The 22,007-nt window shown below is 38.6% G+C and overlaps 1 protein-coding gene across 3 annotated transcripts in view; it reads left to right on the forward strand.

Moving 5' to 3' along the window:
- The window catches only part of XKR9 (XK related 9), a 146,271-nt gene that overhangs the window by 73,724 nt on the left and 50,540 nt on the right, over positions 1-22,007 (forward strand). For all 3 annotated transcript variants that reach the window (XM_077943794.1, XM_077943793.1, XM_077943792.1), the window contains exon 7: positions 18,104-18,262. In XM_077943794.1, coding sequence (XP_077799920.1) covers positions 18,104-18,262 — 159 coding nt within the window. The remainder of the gene's footprint in view (positions 1-18,103; positions 18,263-22,007) is intronic.

The following is a 22,007-nucleotide window of genomic DNA, read 5'->3' on the forward strand; positions in this document are numbered from 1 at the left end:
GGCTCTCTGTTTGTCTGTTACTGGTGTATAAGAATGCTTGTGATTTTTGCACATTAATTTTGTATCCTGAGACTTTGCTGAAGTTGCTTATCAGCTTAAGGAGATTTTGGGCTGAGACAATGGGGTTTTCTAAATATACAATCATGTCATCTGCAAACAGGGACAGTTTGACTTCTTCTTTTCCTAACTGAATACCCTTGATTTCTTTCTCTTGCCTAATTGCCCTAGCCAGAACTTCCAACACTATGTTGAATAGGAGTGGTGAGAGAGGGCATCCCTGTCTTGTGCCAGTTTTCAAAGGGAATTTTTCCAGTTTTTGCCCATTCAGTATGATATTGGCTGTGGGTTTGTCATAAATAGCTGTTATTATTTTGAGGTACGTTCCATCAATACCAAATTTATTGAGCGTTTTAGGCATGAAGGGCTGTTGAATTTTGTCAAAAGCCTTTTCTGCATCTATTGAGATAATCATGTGGTTCTTGTCTTTGGTTCTGTTTATATGCTGGATTATGTTTATTGATTTGCGAATGTTGAACCAGCCTTGCATCCCAGGGATGAAGCCCACTTGATCATGGTGGATAAGCTTTTTGATGTGTTGCTGAATCCGGTTTGCCAGTATTTTATTGAGGATTTTTGCATCGATGTTCATCAGGGATATTGGTCTAAAATTCTCTTTTTTTGTTGTGTCTCTGCCAGGCTTTGGTATCAGGATGATGTTGGCCTCATAAAATGAGTTAGGGAGGATTCCCTCTTTTCCTATTGATTGGAATAGTTTCAGAAGGAATGGTACCAACTCCTCCTTGTACCTCTGGTAGAATTCAGCTGTGAATCCATCTGGTCCTGGGCTTTTTTTGGTTGGTAGGCTATTAATTATTGCCTCAATTTCAGAGCCTGCTATTGGTCTATTCAGGGATTCAGCGTCTTCCTGGTTTAGTCTTGGGAGAGTGTAAGTGTCCAGGAAATTATCCATTTCTTCTAGATTTTCCAGTTTATTTGCGTAGAGGTGTTTATAGTATTCTCAGATGGTAGTTTGTATTTCTGTGGGGTCGGTGGTGATATCCCCTTTATCATTTTTAATTGCGTCGATTTGATTCTTCTCTCTTTTCTTCTTTATTAGTCTTGCTAGTGGTCTGTCAATTTTGTTGGTCTTTTCAAAAAACCAACTCCTGGATTCATTGATTTTTTGGAGAGTTTTTTGTGTCTCTATCTCCTTCAGTTCTGCTCTGATCTTAGTTATTTCTAGCCTTCTGCTAGCTTTCGAATGTGTTTGCTCTTGCTTCTCTAGTTCTTTTAATTGTGATGTTAGAGTGTCAATTTTAGATCTTTCCTGCTTTCTCTTGTGGGCCTTTAGTGCTATAAATTTCCCTCTACACACTGCTTTAAATGTGTCCCAGAGATTCTGGTATGTTGTATCTTTGTTCTCATTGGTTTCAAAGAACATCTTTATTTCTGCCTTCATTTCGTTATGTACCCAGTAGTCATTCAGGAGCAGGTTGTTCAGTTTCCATGTAGTTGAGCGGTTTTGATTGAGTTTCTTAGTCCTGAGTTCTAGTTTGATTGCACTGTGGTCTGAGAGACAGTTTGTTATAATTTCTGTTCTTGTACATTTGCTGAGGAGTGCTTTACTTCCAATTACGTGGTCGATTTTGGAGTAAGTACGATGTGGTGCTGAGAAGAATGTATATTCTGTTGATTTGGGGTGGAGAGTTCTATAGATGTCTATTAGGTCTGCTTGCTGCAGAGATGAGTTCAATTCCTGGATATCCTTGTTAACTTTCTGTCTCGTTGATCTGTCTAATGTTGACAGTGGAGTGTTGAAGTCTCCCATTATTATTGTATGGGAGTCTAAGTCTCTTTGTAAGTCTCTAAGGACTTGCTTGATGAATCTGGGTGCTCCTGTATTGGGTGCATATATATTTAGGATAGTTAGCTCTTCCTGTTGAATTGATCCCTTTACCATTATGTAATGGCCTTCTTTGTCTCTTTTGATCTTTGATGGTTTAAAGTCTGTTTTATCAGAGACTAGTATTGCAACACCCGCGTTTTTTTGTTCTCCATTTGCTTGGTAAATCTTCCTCCATCCCTTTATTTTGAGCATATGTATGTCTCTGCGTGTGAGATGGGTCTCCTGAATACAGCAGACTGATGGGTCTTGACTCTTTATCCAGTTTGCCAGTCTGTGTCTTTTAATTGGAGCATTTAGTCCATTTGCATTTAAGGTTAAGATTGTTATGTGTGAACTTGATCCTGCCATTATGATATTAACTGGTTATTTTGCTCGTTAGTTGATGCAGTTTCTTCCTAGCCTCGATGGTCTTTACATTTTGGCATGTTTTTGCAATGGCTGGTACCAGTTGTTCCTTTCCATGTTTAGTGCTTCCTTCAGGGTCTCTTGTAAGGCAGGCCTAGTGGTGACAAAATCTCTAAGCATTTGCTTATCTGTAAAGGATTTTATTTCTCCTTCACTTATGAAACTTAGTTTGGCTGGATATGAAATTCTGGGTTTAAAATTCTTTTCTTTAAGAATGTTGAATATTGGCCCCCACTCTCTTCTGGCTTGGAGAGTTTCTGCCGAGAGATCTGCTGTTAGTCTGATGGGCTTCCCTTTGTGGGTAACCCGACCTTTCTCTCTGGCTGCCCTTAAGATTTTTTCCTTCATTTCAACTTTGGTGAATCTGGCAATTATGTGTCTTGGAGTTGCTCTTCTCGAGGAGTATCTTTGTGGCGTTCTCTGTATTTCCTGGATTTGAATGTTGGCCTGCCCTACTAGGTTGGGGAAGTTCTCCTGGATGATATTCTGAAGAGTGTTTTCCAACTTGGTTCCATTTTCCCCCTCACTTTCAGGCACCCCAATCAGACGTAGATTTGGTCTTTTTACATAATCCCATACTTCTTGCAGGCTTTGTTCATTTCTTTTTCTTCTTTTTTCTTTTGGTTTCTCTTCTCGCTTCATTTGATTCATTTGATCCTCAATCGCTGATACTCTTTCTTCCAGTTGATCGAGTCGGTTACTGAAGCTTGTGCATTTGTCACGTATTTCTCGTGTCATGGTTTTCATCTCTTTCATTTTGTTTATGACCTTCTCTGCATTAATTACTCTAGCCATCAATTCTTCCACTTTTTTTTCAAGATTTTTAGTTTCTTTGCGCTGGGTACGTAATTCCTCCTTTAGCTCTGAGAAATTTGATGGACTGAAGCCTTCTTCTCTCATCTCATCAAAGTCATTCTCCGTCCAGCTTTGATCCGTTGCTGGCGATGAGCTGCGCTCCTTTGCCGGGGGAGATGCGCTCTTATTTTTTGAATTTCCAGCTTTTCTGCCCTGCTTTTTCCCCATCTTTGTGGTTTTATCTGCCTCTGGTCTTTGATGATGGTGATGTACTGATGGGGTTTTGGTGTAGGTGTCCTTCCTGTTTGATAGTTTTCCTTCTAACAGTCAGGACCCTCAGCTGTAGGTCTGTTGGAGATTGCTTGAGGTCCACTCCAGACCCTGTTTGCCTGGGTATCAGCAGCAGAGGCTGCAGAAGATAGAATATTTCTGAACAGCGAGTGTACCTGTCTGATTCTTGCTTTGGAAGCTTCCTCTCAGGGGTGTACTCCACCCTGTGAGGTGTGGGGTGTCAGACTGCCCCTAGTGGGGGATGTCTCCCAGTTAGGCTACTCAGGGGTCAGGGACCCACTTGAGCAGGAAGTCTTTCCCTTCTCAGATCTCAACCTCCGTGTTGGGAGATCCACTGCTCTCTTCAAAGCTGTCAGACAGAGTCGTTTGCGTCTGCAGAGGTTTCGGCTGTGTTTGTTATTGCCCTGTCCCCAGAGGTGGAGTCTACAGAGACAGGCAGGTTTCCTTGAGCTGCTGTGAGCTCCACCCACTTCGAGCTTCCCAGCAGCTTTGTTTACCTACTTAAGCCTCAGCAATGGCGGGCGCCCCTCCCCCAGCCTCGCTGCTGCCTTGCCGGTAGATCACAGACTGCTGTGCTAGCAATGAGGGAGGCTCCGTGGGTGTGGGACCCTCCCGGCCAGGTGTGGGATATGATCTCCTGGTGTGCCTGTTTGCTTAAAGCGCAGTATTGGGGTGGGAGTTGCCCAATTTTCCAGGTGTTGTGTGTCTCAGTTCCCCTGGCTAGGAAAAGGGACTCCCTTCCCCCTTGCGCTTCCCAGGTGAGGCAATGCCTCGCCCTGCTTCAGCTCTCGCTGGTCGGGCTGCAGCAGCTGACCAGCACCGATCGTCTGGCACTCCCCAGTGAGATGAACCCAGTACCTCAGTTGAAAATGCAGAAATCACCGGTCTTCTGTGTCGCTGGCGCTGGGAGTTGGAGACTGGAGCTGTTCCTATTCGGCCATTTTGCTCCGCCCCGTCTTTTCTGTTTATTTAGATATTTTGTTTCTTTCAACAATGTTTTTATAGATTTCAGAGTATAAGTTTTGTCTTCTATTACATTTATTCCTAAGTGTTACATCCTTTTTGATGCTACTGTGAATAGAATTGTTTTCTTACTTCATTTTTGGATTGCTCATTGCAAATGTATAGAGATACTGTTGATTTTTGTATATTAATCTTGAAGTCTTGCTGAACTTATTCACTAGCTCCGATAGTTTTTTGGGCTACTTTAAGATTTCTGCATATAAGATCATGTCATCTGCAAATAGAGATCATTTACCTCCTCTTCCAATTTGTATACCTTTTATTTCTTTTCCTTTTTTAATGCCATGTCTAGAACATCAGTACAATGTCAAATGGAAGTGGTGAAGGTTGACATCTTTGTCTTGTGGCTTATCTTAAGGGGAACCATCCAGTCTTGCACCACTAAGTATGATGTTAACTGTGGATATTTATAGATGCTCTTTATTAGGTTGAGGAAATTTCTTCCTATTCCTATTTGTTTAATGTTTTTATCATGAAAGGGTAATAGATTTTTTTCAAATTCTTTTTCTGTGTCTATTGAGACAATCATGTGATTTTTGTTTCTTAGCTTACTTGTGTGACATACTACATTATTTGAGTTTTGGATGTTTAACTTTGAATTATTGGTGAAATCTCATTTGGTTATGAATTTTCTCATTTCTCATCTCCTTCTGATACTCCCTTTATGTGCATGTTGGTGCATTTAATGGTGTCCCATATTTCTGTGAGGGCCCGTTTATTTTTTCCTCATCATTTTTTTTCTCTCTGTTCCTTTGCTTTCATAATCTCTGTCAATTTATCTTCTAGTTTACGAGTTCCTTTTTCTTTCAGTTCAAACATCCTGTTGAGACCTTCTAGCAAATACATTATTTCAGTCATTACACTTTTCAACTCCAGAATTTTGATTTGGTTCCTTTTTTTTAAAATTTATATTTATTGGTATTCTCTATTTGGTATAACATTGTCAATATATCTTTCTTTACTTCTTTAATCATGCTTTTATTTATTTATTTATTTATTTATTTATTTATTTATTTATGATGGACTCTTGCTCTGTCACCCAGGCTGGCGTGTGGTGCCGCGATCTCAGCTCACTGCAACTTCTGCCTCTGGGTTCAAGTGATTCTCCTGCCCCAGCCTCCTCAAGTAGCTGGGACTATAGGCGCATGCCACCACGTGTGACTAATTTTTGTATTTTTAGTAGAGACAGGATTTCTCCATGTTGGCCAGGCTGGTCTCAAACTCCTCACCTCAGGTAATCCGTCAACCTCAGCCTCCCAAAGTGCTGAGATTACAGGTGTGAGCCACTGTGCTCGGCCACTTTCCTTTATTTCTGTAATGGCTACTTTGAACTATTTTTCTGTTAAATCTGACATCTGGTTGTTTTGACAGGAAATTTATGTTGTTTGCTCTCCCACCTCCCAGAGAATGGATCTTACTTTCCTGTTTCTTTGCTTGCCTCATCATTTTTTGTTGGTAACTATTTTTGATAATATAGCTACTCTGGGCACTACCCTGGGGCTGGTTATTGTTATTTTCTTATTTATTTGTTTAGCGATTGGCTAGATTATTAAAGTCTCTCCCTTGTTCTCTCTGCTATATGTCTCCCACCCCTACGTTGTTAAGCCTCTGATGTTGTTCCTTAGGGAGACACAGCTTTGAGTATGCCCACAATTAGCTTGGGATGACGGCAGCACCGGTAGGGCTCTCTCTCACTCTTTCCCTGACCACACTTAGCTGTTAAACTCCAGTAATTGCCGGACTATTGCTCTATTGTTTATAATAATGCCTTGGAATATAAATTTCTCTATACACTAATCCCATCAAATTGTGGTTCTTTGGACAGAAAAGTTTCTGAGGTCAATGTATAATATTTGTTTTCATGTTGACAGGGCTCATTCCGGCTGTCTTATTCCCCAGTTCTTTCTTGCAAATTAGCTGCCTTTATAGTTTAGGCACCCATTTAATAGGAACTTTTTAAAAAATATGGGATTACCCAGATAATGTGGAATCAGAGATGCTCTGGAAGACCCAGGTCCCGGTTCAGTTCTTTCTAAACATTGTCCTATGATATAATGGCAACATTTTTGTTGTTCACAAATAACAGCTGTATTTAGACATTGCTCTTTTAAGTCAGTCTTGATGACATAATTTCTTTGGTTTAAGATTAGAGTAGTTCAATAGCTAGCATTTTAAATTGTCACTCGCTGTCTATTTATATTATCATCAATAGTGAAGCCAGCAGGCATGGGCAGTGAAGTTATAGAGTAATAGCAAAGCTCTCCTTATATGGCCTTACCATACTGGCCCTTTAAATGGAGCTGCCTGGTCGGTTTAGAAGCAATCTCTAATGTGCTCGCTGTGTTACTTGTGACTGTTTAGGATGAATTATGCAGAGGTCTACCTATCATTCCGACAGGCAGGGATCCTTCAAGAAAATTTCCCACTGTAAGCTATATTATGCAAATGACTATTTTAATTAAAAGCCTTGTTCCCCTTCCTTTTTATGGCTGGTAGTGCCAGGACTGTACAGAGACTTTCAAAAGTCTCCAGAGTAAAAAGTCTTTCCAGTTTTTAGTCATAAATGGGTTTGGTGTTTTGCTAGAATTTTCTTGCCAAATGTTTTCTATTTGATAGAAAAGAATGCAAGCTTTTAATCATGGAATTTTTAAAAACAATTCAGGCCCATGCAATATACAACTGGATGTGCATTGGGTCAGGTACATTAGGTATTATTAATAGGACTCACTTTTCAGGAAATAAGAGCTATTTTGAAAAGCGGGTAGAGAGAAAGGAAGGAAAGAAAAGGAAGAAAAAAAGAGGAATAATTTTTCTAAGGATATAGTTTAGTTACTGCATGCAGATGATTTTCCTCCTTTTTATTGTGAGATAGATTTGGAAATAATCTGTCTGACAGATCATGCATCATGCCTGGCCTTGTCATTTTAATACAATAGTAAATAGAAAACAAATGTTTTTTTTCTTTGAAGGTATGGTTATGACATCTTGCAGAAGTATTTTCAGTAGGTTAAATTAAAGATAATAAGCTATTTCTTCTTGTTTTGACTACTGTCATTGTGTAGGAGAGGGACTGCATTCCATGGACTTGTTTTAATTACCCTATTGGTATTTGCTGTGACATCTGGTGGCATTGCTGAGCTCACCTGATGGACCACAAAGAACTCTGATTTATGAACCCATAACTGAGGTTCCAATAAACATTTGTCAAAATAATGTATTAGTTCAAACCAAAGCCTTTTTTATTTATTCATATAAAAGAGCACTTAACTTTCAACAAAGAATTGCCTATCATCAAAAACACTCTATAAATGAATCAAATTTATGAAGACATGGTTCTAGAGGGTGATTGGTCAAAGACTACAGCTTATTTTAACCCTTTGGAGGACTTAGAGTTCTAACTTGTCTGTTTCAACCATATTCTTTATATTTTTGTTTTCAAATAATGTAGATTTTAATATTCACATGTGACTTGTTACAGAATGAATCTAATGACCTTTAAAAATATTTGTTCAATTATCAAATTAGCGTATCAAGCAGTCATTATTCTATAGCTATTTCATATTCTGTTAGGACAACATATTTTTTACCCATTCTTATTCAGTTTACTTGTAAGTAAGAATAAAACACACAGTGCTCTCAAACTACTTTGTAAAGTGGTAAGGCTACTGATAAGGGAATTGTAGTCCATCTTTATTTTTAATATTCAGCTATTTTACCTATTTGCTCATTACTGATTAGTATTTGTTTCTTTTGGGGTAAATAAGATAGGTAATTTATACAGTATGTACACCTTAGAGTCTTCACACTTGTAGAGTGAATTGTTCTGTAGCACTTTGTGAGGTATTATTTTAATATTTAGTAGTCACTATGCCTTTTTTATTGTGGTAAAATATATGCAACTAAAACTTACTGTTTTAACAATTTTTGAAGGGTTTTGCTGTGTTTCCCAGGCTAGCCTCAAATGATCCTCCTGCCACACAGCCTTCCCCGTAGCTGGGAGTACAGGCAAATGCCGCCATGCCTGGCCCATTTTAGCCATTTTTAAGTGTATAATTCAAGTACATTCACAATTATACAACCACCACCACTATCTATTTCCTGAGCTTTTAAAAAAATTTATTTTAAGTTCAGGAGTACATGTGCAGGATGTGCAGGTTTGTTACATAGGTAAATGTATGTCATGGGGGCTTGTTGTACAGATTATTTAATCACCCAGGTATTAAGCCTAGTATCCGTTAGTTATTTTTCCTGATACTCTTCTTCCTCCCACCCTCTGCCTTCCAGTAGGCCCAGTGTGCATTGTTCCCCCTGTGTGTCCACGTATTCCCATCATTTAGCTCCCAGTTATATGTGAGAACATGCAGGATTTGGTTTTCTGTTGCTGTGTTACTTTTCTAAGGATAATGGCCTCCAGCTCTATTCATGTTTCTGCAAAAGACATGATCTTATTCTTTTCTATGGCTGCATAATATTCTATAGTGCTTATATACCACATTTTCTTTATCCAGTCAACCATTGATGGGCATTTAGGTTGATTCCATGTCTTTGCTATTGTGAATAGTGCTGCAATGAACATACGCGTGCATGTGTCTTTATGGTAGAACACTATGTTCATTTGGGTATTTACCCAGTAATGGGATTGCCTGGTTGAATGGTATTTCTGTCTCTAGATATTTGAGGAATCAGCACACTGTCTTCCACAATAGTTGAACTAATTTACACTCCCACCAACAGTGTAAAAGTGTTCTTTTTTTTCACCACAGCCTCACCAGCATGTTATTTTTTGACTTTTTAATAAAAGCCATTCTGACTGGTGTGAGATGGTATATCACTGTGATTTTGATTTGCATTTCTCTAATGATCAGTGACACTGAGCTTTTTTTCATATGATTGTTGGTCACATGTGTCTTCTTTTGAGAAGTGTCTGTTTACCCCACCTTTTAATGAGGCTGTTTGCTTTTTTTCTTGTAAATTTGTTTAAGTTCCTTATAGATGCTGGATATTAGACCTTTGTCAGATGTAGTTCGCAAACATTTTCTTTCATTCTGTAAGCTGTCTGTTAACTCTGTTAATTTTTTTTTTTTCTGTGCAGAAGCTCTTTAGTTTAATAGGATCTCATTTTTCAATTTTTGCTTTTGTTGCAATTACTTTTGGCATCTTTGTCATGAAATCTTTGCCCATGCCTATATCCTGAATGGTATTGCCTAGGTTTTCTTCTAGAGTTTTTACAGTTTTGGGTTTTACATGTAAGTCTTTAATCCATCTTGAGTTGGTTTTTGTATATGGTGTCAGGAAAGGGTCCAGTTTCAATTTTTTGCATATGGCTAGCCAGTTCTCCCAGCACCATTTATTAAATAGGGAATCCTTCCCCTTTGCTTGTTTCTGTCAGGTTTGTTGAAGATCAGATAGTTGTAGGTGTGTGGTCTTATTTCTTCATTCTCTTTTCTGTCCCACTGGTCTGTGTGTCTTTTCTTGTACCAGTACCATACTGTTTTGGTTACTGTAGCCCTGTAGTATAGTTTGAAGTTGGGTAGTGTGATGCTTCCAGCTTTGTTATTTTTGCTTAGGATTGCCTTGGGTATTTGGGCTTTTTTTTTTTTTTTTTTTTGGTTCCACATGAATTTTGAAATAGTTTTCTCTAGACTTGAACATTTTTAATCATCCCAAACAAAAACTATATAATCATTAAACAGTAATTTTCCATCCCCTCTTTTTCCAGCCCCTCGTAATTTCTGTTTCAGGAGTCACGAACCCCTGGGCAATGGACCGCCAGTTTGTGGCATATTAGCAACTGGACTGCACAGTAGGAGGTGAGCAGAGGGCAAGTGAACATTACCACCTGAGCTCCACCTCCTGTCCCATAAGCCACAGCATTAGATTCTCATAGGAGCATGAACTGTATTGTGAACAGATCCAGGTTGTGTGCTCCCTATGAGAATCTAACTAATGCCAGATGATCTAAGGTAGAACAATTTTATCCTGAAACCATTCCCTCACCTCCCCTGCATCCATGGAATTTATTAAAAGTGTCATTCTTTCTGTTCAGTAATACAGTCATCTTAAGTTATGGTATTTTTTGAAAATAATGATATATAAAGAGGTTAGTTTCAGCTGTTCATGTCAACAAATATTTAAAGAGAACTAATTGTGTTCTAGGTGCAGTGATGTCATAAAGATAAATAAGATATAATCCCTAAATTTTAAGGGACCCTTGCAGTTCCCAAATCTTAATAATTCAGCCACTAGTAATAGTTTCAAGTCTGCTGTAAAACTCAATGAACTTTATTTATTTGTGTTACAAAGCAGAAATAGGTTTTTCATACTTTTGTTATTCCTCCAATAAAATATATAGAGACACTATTGAAATCATGAATTGTATGTGGTGGATTTTTTGGTAAAGGAAGGTTGATCTAATAGTCTTGTGACCAGATCCTGAATAATTTTGTGACTAGAGGATATAAAAAGGGATTTAATTGTATAGTAATTCCTACCATTTATATGATCTAAGCAAAAAGGAATCTCAGGCTGTAGTCTGTGAGAAAGGGATGAAAAGAGGGAAAATTGTGGGCTATAAAATGGATTAAGGGGTCTTTGATAGTATAGTTTCTGCCTAGAATTTGAGTAAGAGCTCAATACATCTGTGGGTAGAATGAGATTCATTCTACTTCAGAAGCATGATGGTTAATTTTGAAAAATATCCTGAGGCGGTGGCCTTGCTTACTTAGTCTACATGTTTGTGGACTCTTTTGGCCTTTGTAGAATAGAGCAGGGACCATCCAGCTAACATCTTTCAGATAACTCTAAGGTGTCTGTGAGTTGATGTTCTACTGCTTTTTAGCATTCCTAGAGATCTGGGTGTGAGGTAAGAATCCCCCTGTGGACTTCAACTGAAATAGAATTTGAGAATTCATGGTTGGCTGCTTTGGCCTTTGGCAGTTCTCATTAATATAATTCTTCTATTTATAATACATCATTTCCATAAACAATGTATATATTCAGTTTACAGGTGTTTGAACTTCTTGGCCTAAAAGGAGATTTCAAATTAAAAAGCAGATCTAAAACTAATTTCTGAAGAAATTATTTTTTTCCCTTTCATATTATAGTAGATATAAGGGCAGTGAATTGTCTCCATCCCCTATTTGAAGCAGAAATGCAAACAGTGGTGTTGCTCCTCTTCAAAGTATTATTCAAGTGTACTGGTGGAGGGGAACTTATTCCCTGGCCTTGTTGCTGGTCTTTGGGTATACAAATACTGATAACTGGTGAGCTGGATTAGTAGACTGCTTTCCTAGGCAATATATTGGCATCTGCCTCTGGAGTCTGCAAATGATATAATTCCTGATGGAAGTTTAGATTCAGATTTTTCAGGCCCTGGTAGGCCAACCTGTGTGACATGGATTTACCTTGACTCCCACTGATGCTGCGTCTGTCTCAAGTTTTTTGCCAAGTACGGCAGATAGTTTTGAGCCTATAGCCTTATTGATGAGCTCTCCTTGCTTCCCATTATGAGATAATCTATGTCATGACTGCTGTCTTGGGATCTTCTCATTCTTTTCTTAGGGATATTTGGACAACTTTAGGTTTATTCCACCAAATGAAAGATAATGACAATTAGGCCTTTTTCTGCTCAACTTTCCTTCTCCGCCCTCTTTACTCTGCGGGGACTATACCATATTAGCACAGGTTTGCCTTGCACAGCAGTTTTGCTCTTGAGTCCCAAAGGGCCAAAACCTCTTTTACTCTCAACATTCCTTTTATCTTATCTAAAAGTTTCTCCTCTCTGGAACTTCAGCTTGGAGAAGGTAGATCAGAAAATGTACCTGTTTCTTTTGCTGCTTTCTCTCTCTTGGTTTTCTTTCTCTTCCCAAAGTTCACTGGCAAACAAAAGAATAAGCTGTCACATTTCTTTCTGTCTTATTTGGACTTCTTCTATGTATACATCTTCTATATAAAAGTCTATGATTAAGATGACCAGAACTGCCTCTTCATTTGTTAAAGAGGAGGATAAAAACATTTAGAAAATTATTTTTTTATTATACTTTAAGTTTTGGGGTACATGTGCAGAATGTGCAGGTTTGTTACATAGGTATACATGTGCCATGGTGGTTTGCTGCACCCATCAACCCGTCATCTATATTATGTATTTCTCCTAATGCTATCCCTCTCCTTGCCTCCTACCCCCTGACAGGCCCTGGTGTGTGATGTTCCCCTCCCTGTGTCCATGTGTTCTTGTTGTTCAACTCCCACTTATGAGTGAGAACATGCGGTATTTGGTTTCTGTTCCTGTGTTAGTTTGCTGAGAATGATGGTTTCCAGCTTCATCCATGTCCCTGCAAAATACATGATTCTATGGCTGCGTAGTATTCTATGGTGTGTAAACACCACATTTTCTTTATCCAGTCTGTCATTGTTGGGCATGTGGGTTGGTTCCAAGTCTTTGCTATTGTGAATAGTGCTGCAGTAAACATACATGTGCATGTGACTTTATAGTAGAATGATTTATAATCCTTTGGGAATATACCCAGTAATGGAATTGCTGGGTCAAATGGTGTTTCTGGTTCTAGATCCTTGAAGAATCACCAAACTGTCTTCTACAATGGTTGAACTAATTTACACTGCCACTAACAGTGTTAAAGCATTCCTATTTCTCCACATCCTGTTCAGCATCTGCTGTTTCCTGACTTTTTAAATGATCACCATTCTAACTGGCGTGAGATGGTATCTCATTGTGGTTTTGATTTTCATTTCTTTAGTGACTGGTGATGGTGAGCTTTCTATCATGTTTGTTGGCTGCAAAAATGTCTTCTTTTGAGAAATGTCTGTTCATATCTTTGTCTACTTTTTAATGGTTTTTTTTTTCTTGTAAATTTAAGTTCCTCATACATTCTGGATATTATCCCTTTGTCAGATGGATAGATTGCAAAAATTTTCTCTCATTCTGTAGGTTACCTGTTTACTATGATGATGTTCACTTTCCTATTCTGTAGGTTGCCAGTTCACTCTGCTTTCTTTTGCTGTGCAGAAGCTCTTTATTTTAATTAGATCCCATTTGTCAATTTTGGCTTTTGTTGCAATTGCTTTTGATGTTTTAGTCATGAAGTCATTGCCTATGCCTATGTCCTGAATGGTATTGCCTAGGTTTTCTTCTAGGATTTTTATGGTTTTAGGTATTACATTTAAGTCTTTACTCTATCTTGAGTTAATTTTTGCATAAGATGTAAGGAAGGGATCCAGTTTCAGTTTTCTGCATATGGCTAGCCAGTTTCCCCAACACCATTTATTAAATAGGGAATTCTTTCCCCCATTGCTTGTTTTTGTCAGGTTTGTTAAACATCAGATGGTTGTAGATGTGTGGTGTTATTTCTGAGGCCTCTGTTCTGTTCCATCGGTCTATATAGTTGTTTCAGTACCAGTCTTGTTGTTTTGGTTACTATAGCCTTGTAGTATAGTTTGAGTCAGGTACCGTGATGCCTCCAGATTTGTTCTCTTTGCTTAGGATTGTCTTGGCTATATGGGCTCTTTTTTGGTTCCATATGAGACTTAAAGTAGTTTTCTCTAATTCTGTGAAGAAAGCCAGTGGTAGCTTGATGGGAATAGCATTGAATCTATATATTACTTTGGGCAGTATGGCCATTTTCATGGTATTGATTCTTTCTACCCATGAACATGGAATGTTTTTCCACTTGTTTGTGTCCTCTCTTATTTCCTTGAGCAGTAGTTTGTAGTTCTCCTTGAAGAGGTCCTTTACATCCCTTGTAAGTTGTATTCCTAGGCATTTTATTCTCTTGGTAGTAACTGTGAATGGGAGTTCACTCATGATTTGACTCTGCTATTATTGTGTATAGGAGTGCTTGTAATTTTTGCACATTGATTTTGTATCCTGAGAGTTTGCTGAAGTTGCTTATTAGCTTAAGGAGTTTTGGGACTGAGATGACAGGGTTTTCTAAATATACAATCATATAATCTGCAAACACAGACAATTTGACTTCCTGTCTTCCTATTTGAATACCCTTTATTTCTTTCTCTTGCCTGATTGCCCTGGCCAGAACTTCCAATACTATGTTGATTGGAGTGGCAAGAGAGGGCATCTTTGTCTTGTGCCAATTTTCAAAGGGAATGCTTCCAGCTTTTGCCCATTCAGTATGATATTGCCTGTGGGTTTGTCATAAATAGCTCTTATTATTTTGAGATATGTTCCATCAGTACCTCGTTTAATGAGTGTCTTTAGCATGAAGGGGGGTTGAAGTTTATTGAAGGCCTTTTCTGCGTCTACTGAGATAATCACGTGGTTTTTGTCATTGGTTCTATTTATGTGACAAATTATGCTTATTGATTTGTGTATGTTGAACCAACCTTGCGTCCCAGGGATGAAACTGGGATTGTGGTGGATAAGCTTTTTGATGTGCTGCTGGTTTCTGTTTGCTGGTATTTCATTGAGGACTTTTCGCATCAATGTTCATCGGAGGTATTGTCCTGAGATTTTCTTTTTTTTGTTGTGTCTTTGCCAGGTTTTTGTATCAGGATGATGCTGGCATCATAAAATGAGTTAGGGAGGAGTCCCTCTTTTTCTATTGTTTAGAATAGTTTCAAAAGGAATGGTACCAGCTCCTCTTTCTACCTTTGGTAGAATTCGGCTATGAATCCATCTGGACCTGGGCTTTTGTTTTGGTTGGTAGGCTTTTAATTATTGCCTCAATTTCAGAACTTGTTATTGGTTTATTCAGGGATTTGACTTCTTCCTGGCTTAGTGTTGGGAGATTGTATGTGTCCAGGAATTTATCCATTTCTTCTAGATTTTCTAATTTATTTGCATAGAGGTGTTTATAGTATTCTCTGATGGTAGTTTGTGTTCCTGTGAGATCAGTGGTGATATCCCTTTATCATTTTTATTCTGTCTATTTGATTCTTCTCTCTTTTCCTTTTCTCTTCTTTCTTTCTTTCTTTCTTTCTTTTTTTTTTTTTTTTTTGAGATGGAGTCTCACTCTGTCGCCCAGGCTGGAGTGCAGCGGCATGATCTTGGCTCTGCAAGCTCTGCCTCCCAGGTTCACGCCATTTTCCTGCCTCATCTCCCAAGTAGCTGGGACTACAGGTGCCCGCCACCATGACTGGCTAATTTTTGTTTTTGTAATTTTAGTAGAGATAGGTTTTCATTGTGTTATTAGGATGGTCTCAATCTCCTGACCTGGTTATCTGCCTGCCTCAGCCTCCCAAAGTGCTGGGATTACAGGCATGAGCCACCATACCCGGCCTGATTCTTCTGTCTTTTCTTTTTCATTAGTCAGGCTAGTGGCCTATCTATTTTGTTAATCTTTTCAAAAATCCAGCTCCTGGATTCATTAATTTTTTTGAAGGGATTTTCATGTCTCTATCTCCTCAGTTCTGCTCTGATCTTAGTTATTTCTTGTCTTCTGCTAGCTTTTCAATTTGTTTGCTCTTGCTTCTCTAGTTCTTTGATTGCAATGTTAGGGTGTCAATTTTAGATCTTTCCTGCTTTCTGATGTGAGCATTTAGTGCTATAACTTTGCCTCTAAACAGTGCTTTAGCTGTGTCCCAGAGATTCTGGTACGTTGTGTCTTTGTTATCATTGGTTTCAAAGAACTTATTTATTTTTACCTTAGTTTCGTTATTTACCCAGTAGTCATTTGGGAGCAGGTTGTTCAGTTTCTGTGTAGTTGTGTGGTTTTGAGTGAGTTTCTTAATCCTGAGTTCTAATTTGATTGCACTGTGGTCTGAGAGACTGTTATGATTTCCATTTTTTTACATTTGCTGAGAAGTGTTTTACTTCCAATTATGTGGTCAATTTTAGAATAAGTGCTATGTGGTGCTGGGAAGAATGTATATTCTGTTCATTTGGGGTGGAGAGTTCTGTAGATGTCTATTAGGTCCTTCTGGTCCAGAGCTGAGTTCAAGGCCTGAATATACTTGTTAATTTTCTGTCTCATTGATCTGTCTAATATTGACAGTGGGGTGTAAAGTCTCCCACTATTGTTGTGTGGGAGTCTAAGTCTATTTTTGTCTAGTACGTCTCTAAAAACTTGCTTTATGAATCTGGGTACTTCTGTATTGAGTGCATATATAATTAGGATAGTTAGCTCTTCTTGTTGCATTGATCCCTTTAACATTATGTAATGCACTTCTTTGTCTTTTTTGATCTTTGTTAGTTTAAAGTCTGTTTTATCAGAGACACAATTGCAACCCCTGCTTCTTTTTTCTTTTCTTTTCTTTTTTTTTTTTGGCTTTCTATTTGCTTGGTAAATATTCCTCCATCCCTTTATTTTGAGCCTATGTGTGTCTTTGCACATGAGATGAGTCTCCTGAATACAGCACACCAATGGGTCTTGACTCTTTATCCAGTTTGTCAGTCTGTGTCTTTTAATTAGGGCATTTAGCCCATTTACATTTAAGGTTAATACTGTTATGTGTGAATTTGATTCTGTCATCATGATGCTAGCTGGTTATTTTGCACATTAGTTGATGCAGTTTCTTCATAGTGTCATTGGTCTATATATTTTGGTATGTTTGTGTAGTGGCTGGTACCTATTTTTTCTTTCCATATTTAGTGCCTCCTTCAGGAGCTCTTGTAAGGCAGGCCTGGTAGTGACAGAATCCCTCAGCATTTACTTGACCATAAAGGATTTTATTTTTTCTTCACTTTTGAAGCTTATTTTGACTGGAAATGAAATTCTGCGTTGAAAATTCTTCCTCTTTTTCTTTTTTTTTTTTTTTAAGAATGTTGAATATTGACCCCCGCCGTCTTCTGGCTTGTAGGGTTTCTGCAGAGAAATCTGCTGTTAGTCTGATGGGCTTTCCTTTGTTGGTAATCTGACCTTTCTCTCTGACTGCCCTTAACATTTTTTTCTTTATTTCAACCTTGGTGAATCTGAAAATTATGTGTCTTGTGGTTGCTCTTCTCGAGGAGTATCTTAATGGTTCTGTGTATTTCCTGAATTTGAATGTTGGCCTGCCTTGCTAGATCCAGGAAGTTCTCCTGGATAATATCCTGAAGTGTGTTTTCCAATTTGGTTCCATTCTCCCCATCAGTTTCAGGTACACCAATCAATTGTATGTTTGTTTTGTTCATAGTCGCATGTTTCTTGGAGGCTTCATTCGTTCCTTTTCATTCTTTTTTCTGTAATCTTGTCTTCATCCTTTATTTCATTAATTTGATTTTCAATCTCTGATACCCTTTCTTCTCCTTGATTGATTTGACTCTTGATACTTGCATATGCTTCACAAAGTTCTCATGCTGTGTTTTTCAGCTTCATCAGGTCATTTATGTTCTCTTCTAAATTTATTATTCTAGTTAGCATTTCCTGTAACCTTTTATCAAGGTTCTTAGCTTCCTTGCATTGGGTTAGAACATGCTCCTTTAGCTCAGAGGAGTTTGGTATTAACCACCTTCTGAAGCGTACTTCTGTCAGTTCGTCAAACTCATTCTCCATCCAATTTTGTTCCCTTGATGGCGAGGAATCGTGATCCTTTGGAGGAGAAGAGGCATTCTGGCTTTTGGAATTTTCAGACTTTTTGCCCTGTTTTTTCCTCATCATCATGGATTTATCTACCTTTGCTCTTTAATGCAGAGGACTTTTGGATTTTTTTTGTGTGTGACCTTTTTGTTGATATTGATGTTATTGCTTTCTGTTTGCTAGTTTTCCTTCTAATGATCAGTTACCTCTTCTACAGATCCGCTGGAGTTTGCTGGCAGTCCACTCCAGACCCTGTTTTCCTGGACATCACCAGTGGAGGCTGCAGAACAGCAAAGATTACTGCCTGCTCCTTCCTCTGGAATCTTCATCCCAGAGGAGCACCTACCAGATGCCAGTCGGAGCTCTCCTGTATGAGGTATCTTTCGACCCCTGCTTGGAGGTCTCTTTCAGTCAGGAGGCATGGGGATCAGGGACCCACTTGAGGAGGCAGTCTGTCTGTAGTAGAGCTTGAGCGCTGTGCTGGAAGATATGCTGCTGTCTTCAGAGCCAGCAGGCAGGAACATTTAAGTCTGCTGAATCTGCACCCACAGCTGCATCTTCCCCCAGGTGCTCTGTCCCAGGGAGATGGGACTTTTATCTATAAGCCCCAGACTGGGACTACTGTCTTCCTTTCAGAGAGGCCCTGTGCAGAGAGAAGGAATCTAGAGAGGCAGTCTGGCTACAGGAGCTCTGCTGCACTGAGGTGGGCTCCACCCAGTCTGACCTTCCTGGTGGCTTTGTTTACACTGTGAGGGGAAAACCACCTACTCAAGCCTCAGTAATGGTGGACATCCCTTCCCCCACCAAGCTGGAGTGTCCCAGGTGGACTTCAGACTGCTGTGCTGGCAGTGAGAATTTCTAGCCTGTGATCTTAGCTTGTTGGGCTCCATGTGGGTGGGACCTGTTTAGCAACACCACTTGGCTCCCTGGCCTCAGCCCCCTTTCAGGGTAGTGAATACTTCTGTCTTGCTGGGGTTCCAGGCACCACTGGGGTACAGGAGTAAAACTCTTGCAGCTAGCTCAGTTTCTGCTCAAACGACAGCCCAGTTTTGTGCTTGAAACCCAGGGCCCTGGTGATGTAGGCACCTGAGGGAATCTTCTGTTCTGTGGGTTGCAAAAACCATGGGAAAAGCATAGTATCTGGGCTGGATAGCACTGTCCCTCATGCCATAGTCCGTCAAAGCTTCCCTTGGCTAGGGGATGGAGTTCCCTGACCCCTTGTGCTTCTCTGGTGAGGCAGTGTCCCACCCTGCTTCAGCTTGCCCTCTGTGGGCTACACCCACTGCTTAACCAGTCCCAATGAGATGAACCTGGTACCTCAGTTGGAAATGCAGAAATCACCTGCCTTCTGCATTGGTCTTGCTGCGAGCTGCAGACTGGAGCTGTTCCTGTTTGGCCATCTAGAAAGTTATTTTTACAAAGCCTGACTTTCAAGACTATTTTTTATCCTTTTTGACTTGAAATTTTTATTTAGTAGTCCAAATGATTACTATTTTTTTTTCTCTTTATATTAATGGGACAACAACACTGATCTCTTCACCTCACTTTCCAAGGAAGATAGATACCTTAGTATGTCTGTAAGGAATGTAAAAGAGAAAAACCTGTTAATATACTTCAAAAAATATTATGCTTTTTTCTCCAGGGATCAAGTGACTGTTTTAGTCATTCTGGCTTGCATATGACATTAATTGACGATTGGGTTGGTCTAGGTCAAAAGAAAATGTGGTCTATGTTCTTTGGTAGGGTGGTAATAGCTGAAATGTTCCTTAATGCTGTCCACTAATGATGTCTTGTAGCTCCACCTCTTGAGAACCCAGTCTCACTTGTCAAGCTGTTTCTTGAGGTTTGGGTGAAGCAGATGTCCAATCCTGTTGTAGCATGAATCTTTTAGAGTATGGCAATAAGAGAATTGTAGATATTGACAAAATTTCTGTAAGGATTACTTTTGGAAAATTAATTAAAATTGGTTTATTAAAAATCCCAAGAAAATTTTCTACATGATATTTAGATAAACAAAATAAAAAATAGAAAAGAAAAATGTTTTTCCTGCCATGTGTAGTGCACTTTTGAATACTTTTATAGTTAAATTTTATTTGAGATGGTCCATCCAAGTACCAGACTTGCATTATACGTGATAAATTAATACCATGTACACCTTGAGAATGTATTATCTTTGCATAATTAAAATGCATTTTCTTTCCTAGAATATGCTTAAGCAACTTGAGATCAGGATTGTATCTTATTCACTTCTGTGTCAGGAGTCTAGCATGATTAACTGGAACATTGTAAATGTTTAACACATGTTTGCCATCTGTCTGGATATTTGCTGATCTCTGAACAGAAACTTTGTGAAAGAGAACACAAAGGAAATGATGCATCTCTCTTTTTAGTGTTGTATGGTTGGGACAATATTCCATGACAAAGGAACCTAAAGATTTGAATTTACATTTGTGTTGACCCTACAGTGATTTTGAACGGCCCAATTTAGTAATTGACAGGAGCAGTTGGGGGAGAAGTAGATTTCTTGGCAATTCGATCTAGTTTAAAACACCATGAAATGCCTTGGTTATTATATCTTTCGCTAGCTAACAAGCCAGGAATCTTACATTTGTGACACTGACAGGAGTTTAGAAATGAATACTGTGTAAGGTTTCATTTTGATGGATTGTAGTTCTCTTTATTGTGTTGTCTTGTGCTCCTACAATCATCGTGAAATACCATGGCAACTTTTAAAAATTATTATATTTATGTAGAAATGTTAAAAAAATTAAAAGATCTTTTGAAAAGATGAACAGAAAAATTAGTTTGTTTATTTCTAATTCATGTGTTGCAAGTCTTTGCTTTTTAGGACTCGCCAAATGTTTGTCTTCCCAGTTTTCTAGTTAGGTATACATTAAAGGGGAGTGTTTGGTATAAAAGTTTAAAGGATTTTAATGGCAAGGATAAAGCATTGTTGGTTTCAGTTGAAAAGTGTTTGGAACGTTATTTTTAAAATGCTATGTCCATTGGCTTGTTGGGAAATCAATAGGTCATGAAAATATTAAATTAAAAGTTTATTTATACAGGTAATGTAGATGTATATTTGTGATAAACATATTATATAATCGTACTGTAACACAAGTCTTGTCACTTTGTAAAAGACTCCAATATTATGATTACTGAGTGTTCAGGAAAGCCAGTGCATTCTTTCAGTGATTATAAAAAGATCTGGCAGATATGGTGAGGTAAGCAGTTTACAAGTATTTTTGAGGGATTTTTAGTTCAGGTTGCCCAACCAAAACAGGATTATTATTTGGCATGTTTAGGGACATGGATATGCAGGGAAGCAGGCCTATGGCTTAATTAAGTCAGAGAATACGCGTTAACAAATTGGTTCTGTTAGTGATGGATTATGCCTGCAAGAAGTTAACTTGAATACAATCTGCTGGCCATGGTCATAGAGCATAGAGCAACACAACTTTTTTACTTCCCTTCAGGCTGTCTTTTCTCTTGGCTCAGTTTTTAACAAGCTCCACATGCAAAACTGGATGATCTTGGTTGTTGTAAAGTGGCTTCAACGTGTACATTTTGGGAAAGGGGAGAAACACTTGGATTAATTTTTTTGTGTTAATCTTTTATGATGTGTGTGGATCAGACTTTGGGAAGGAAACTGATAGCTTCCTGGTGAAATGTTGGCATACCATTTCTAACTTCCATTTGTCAGTTAAAAGGGGGAAGTGTTCAGGGTCAAAAACACTGATTTATTTGCTTCCTATGAAGGCAATGAATCAACAAAATGAGTGTGTCATTGTAATATTTGGAATCAAGTCCAGGGTGAATTAGGGCCATTTAACTTGTTCTTAAGCCAGCTGGTTGCAATGGACTCTTCATTTCTTTGTAATCTTTGTTAGGTTTAGTAAGAAGGCATGGATTGGCTATTAGAATAAGGTCATCTTCATGTAGATTAAAACTATGGAGATTTAAAATCTAGAGCAGTGTTTACTAGAAACAGTTTCACAGCAATCTGTTGGTATCATTTTATAATACTTTTCAATTTTTCTTTGTACAAGTCACCTTTAACAGAACATCCATTTCTTCCTTGAGGTCATACCTCTAATTTCATGCATGATGGATGTTCTCAA

This window comes from Macaca mulatta, chromosome 8 (genome assembly GCF_049350105.2).
Source record: "Macaca mulatta isolate MMU2019108-1 chromosome 8, T2T-MMU8v2.0, whole genome shotgun sequence".
NCBI classification, from domain to species: domain Eukaryota; kingdom Metazoa; phylum Chordata; class Mammalia; order Primates; family Cercopithecidae; genus Macaca; species Macaca mulatta.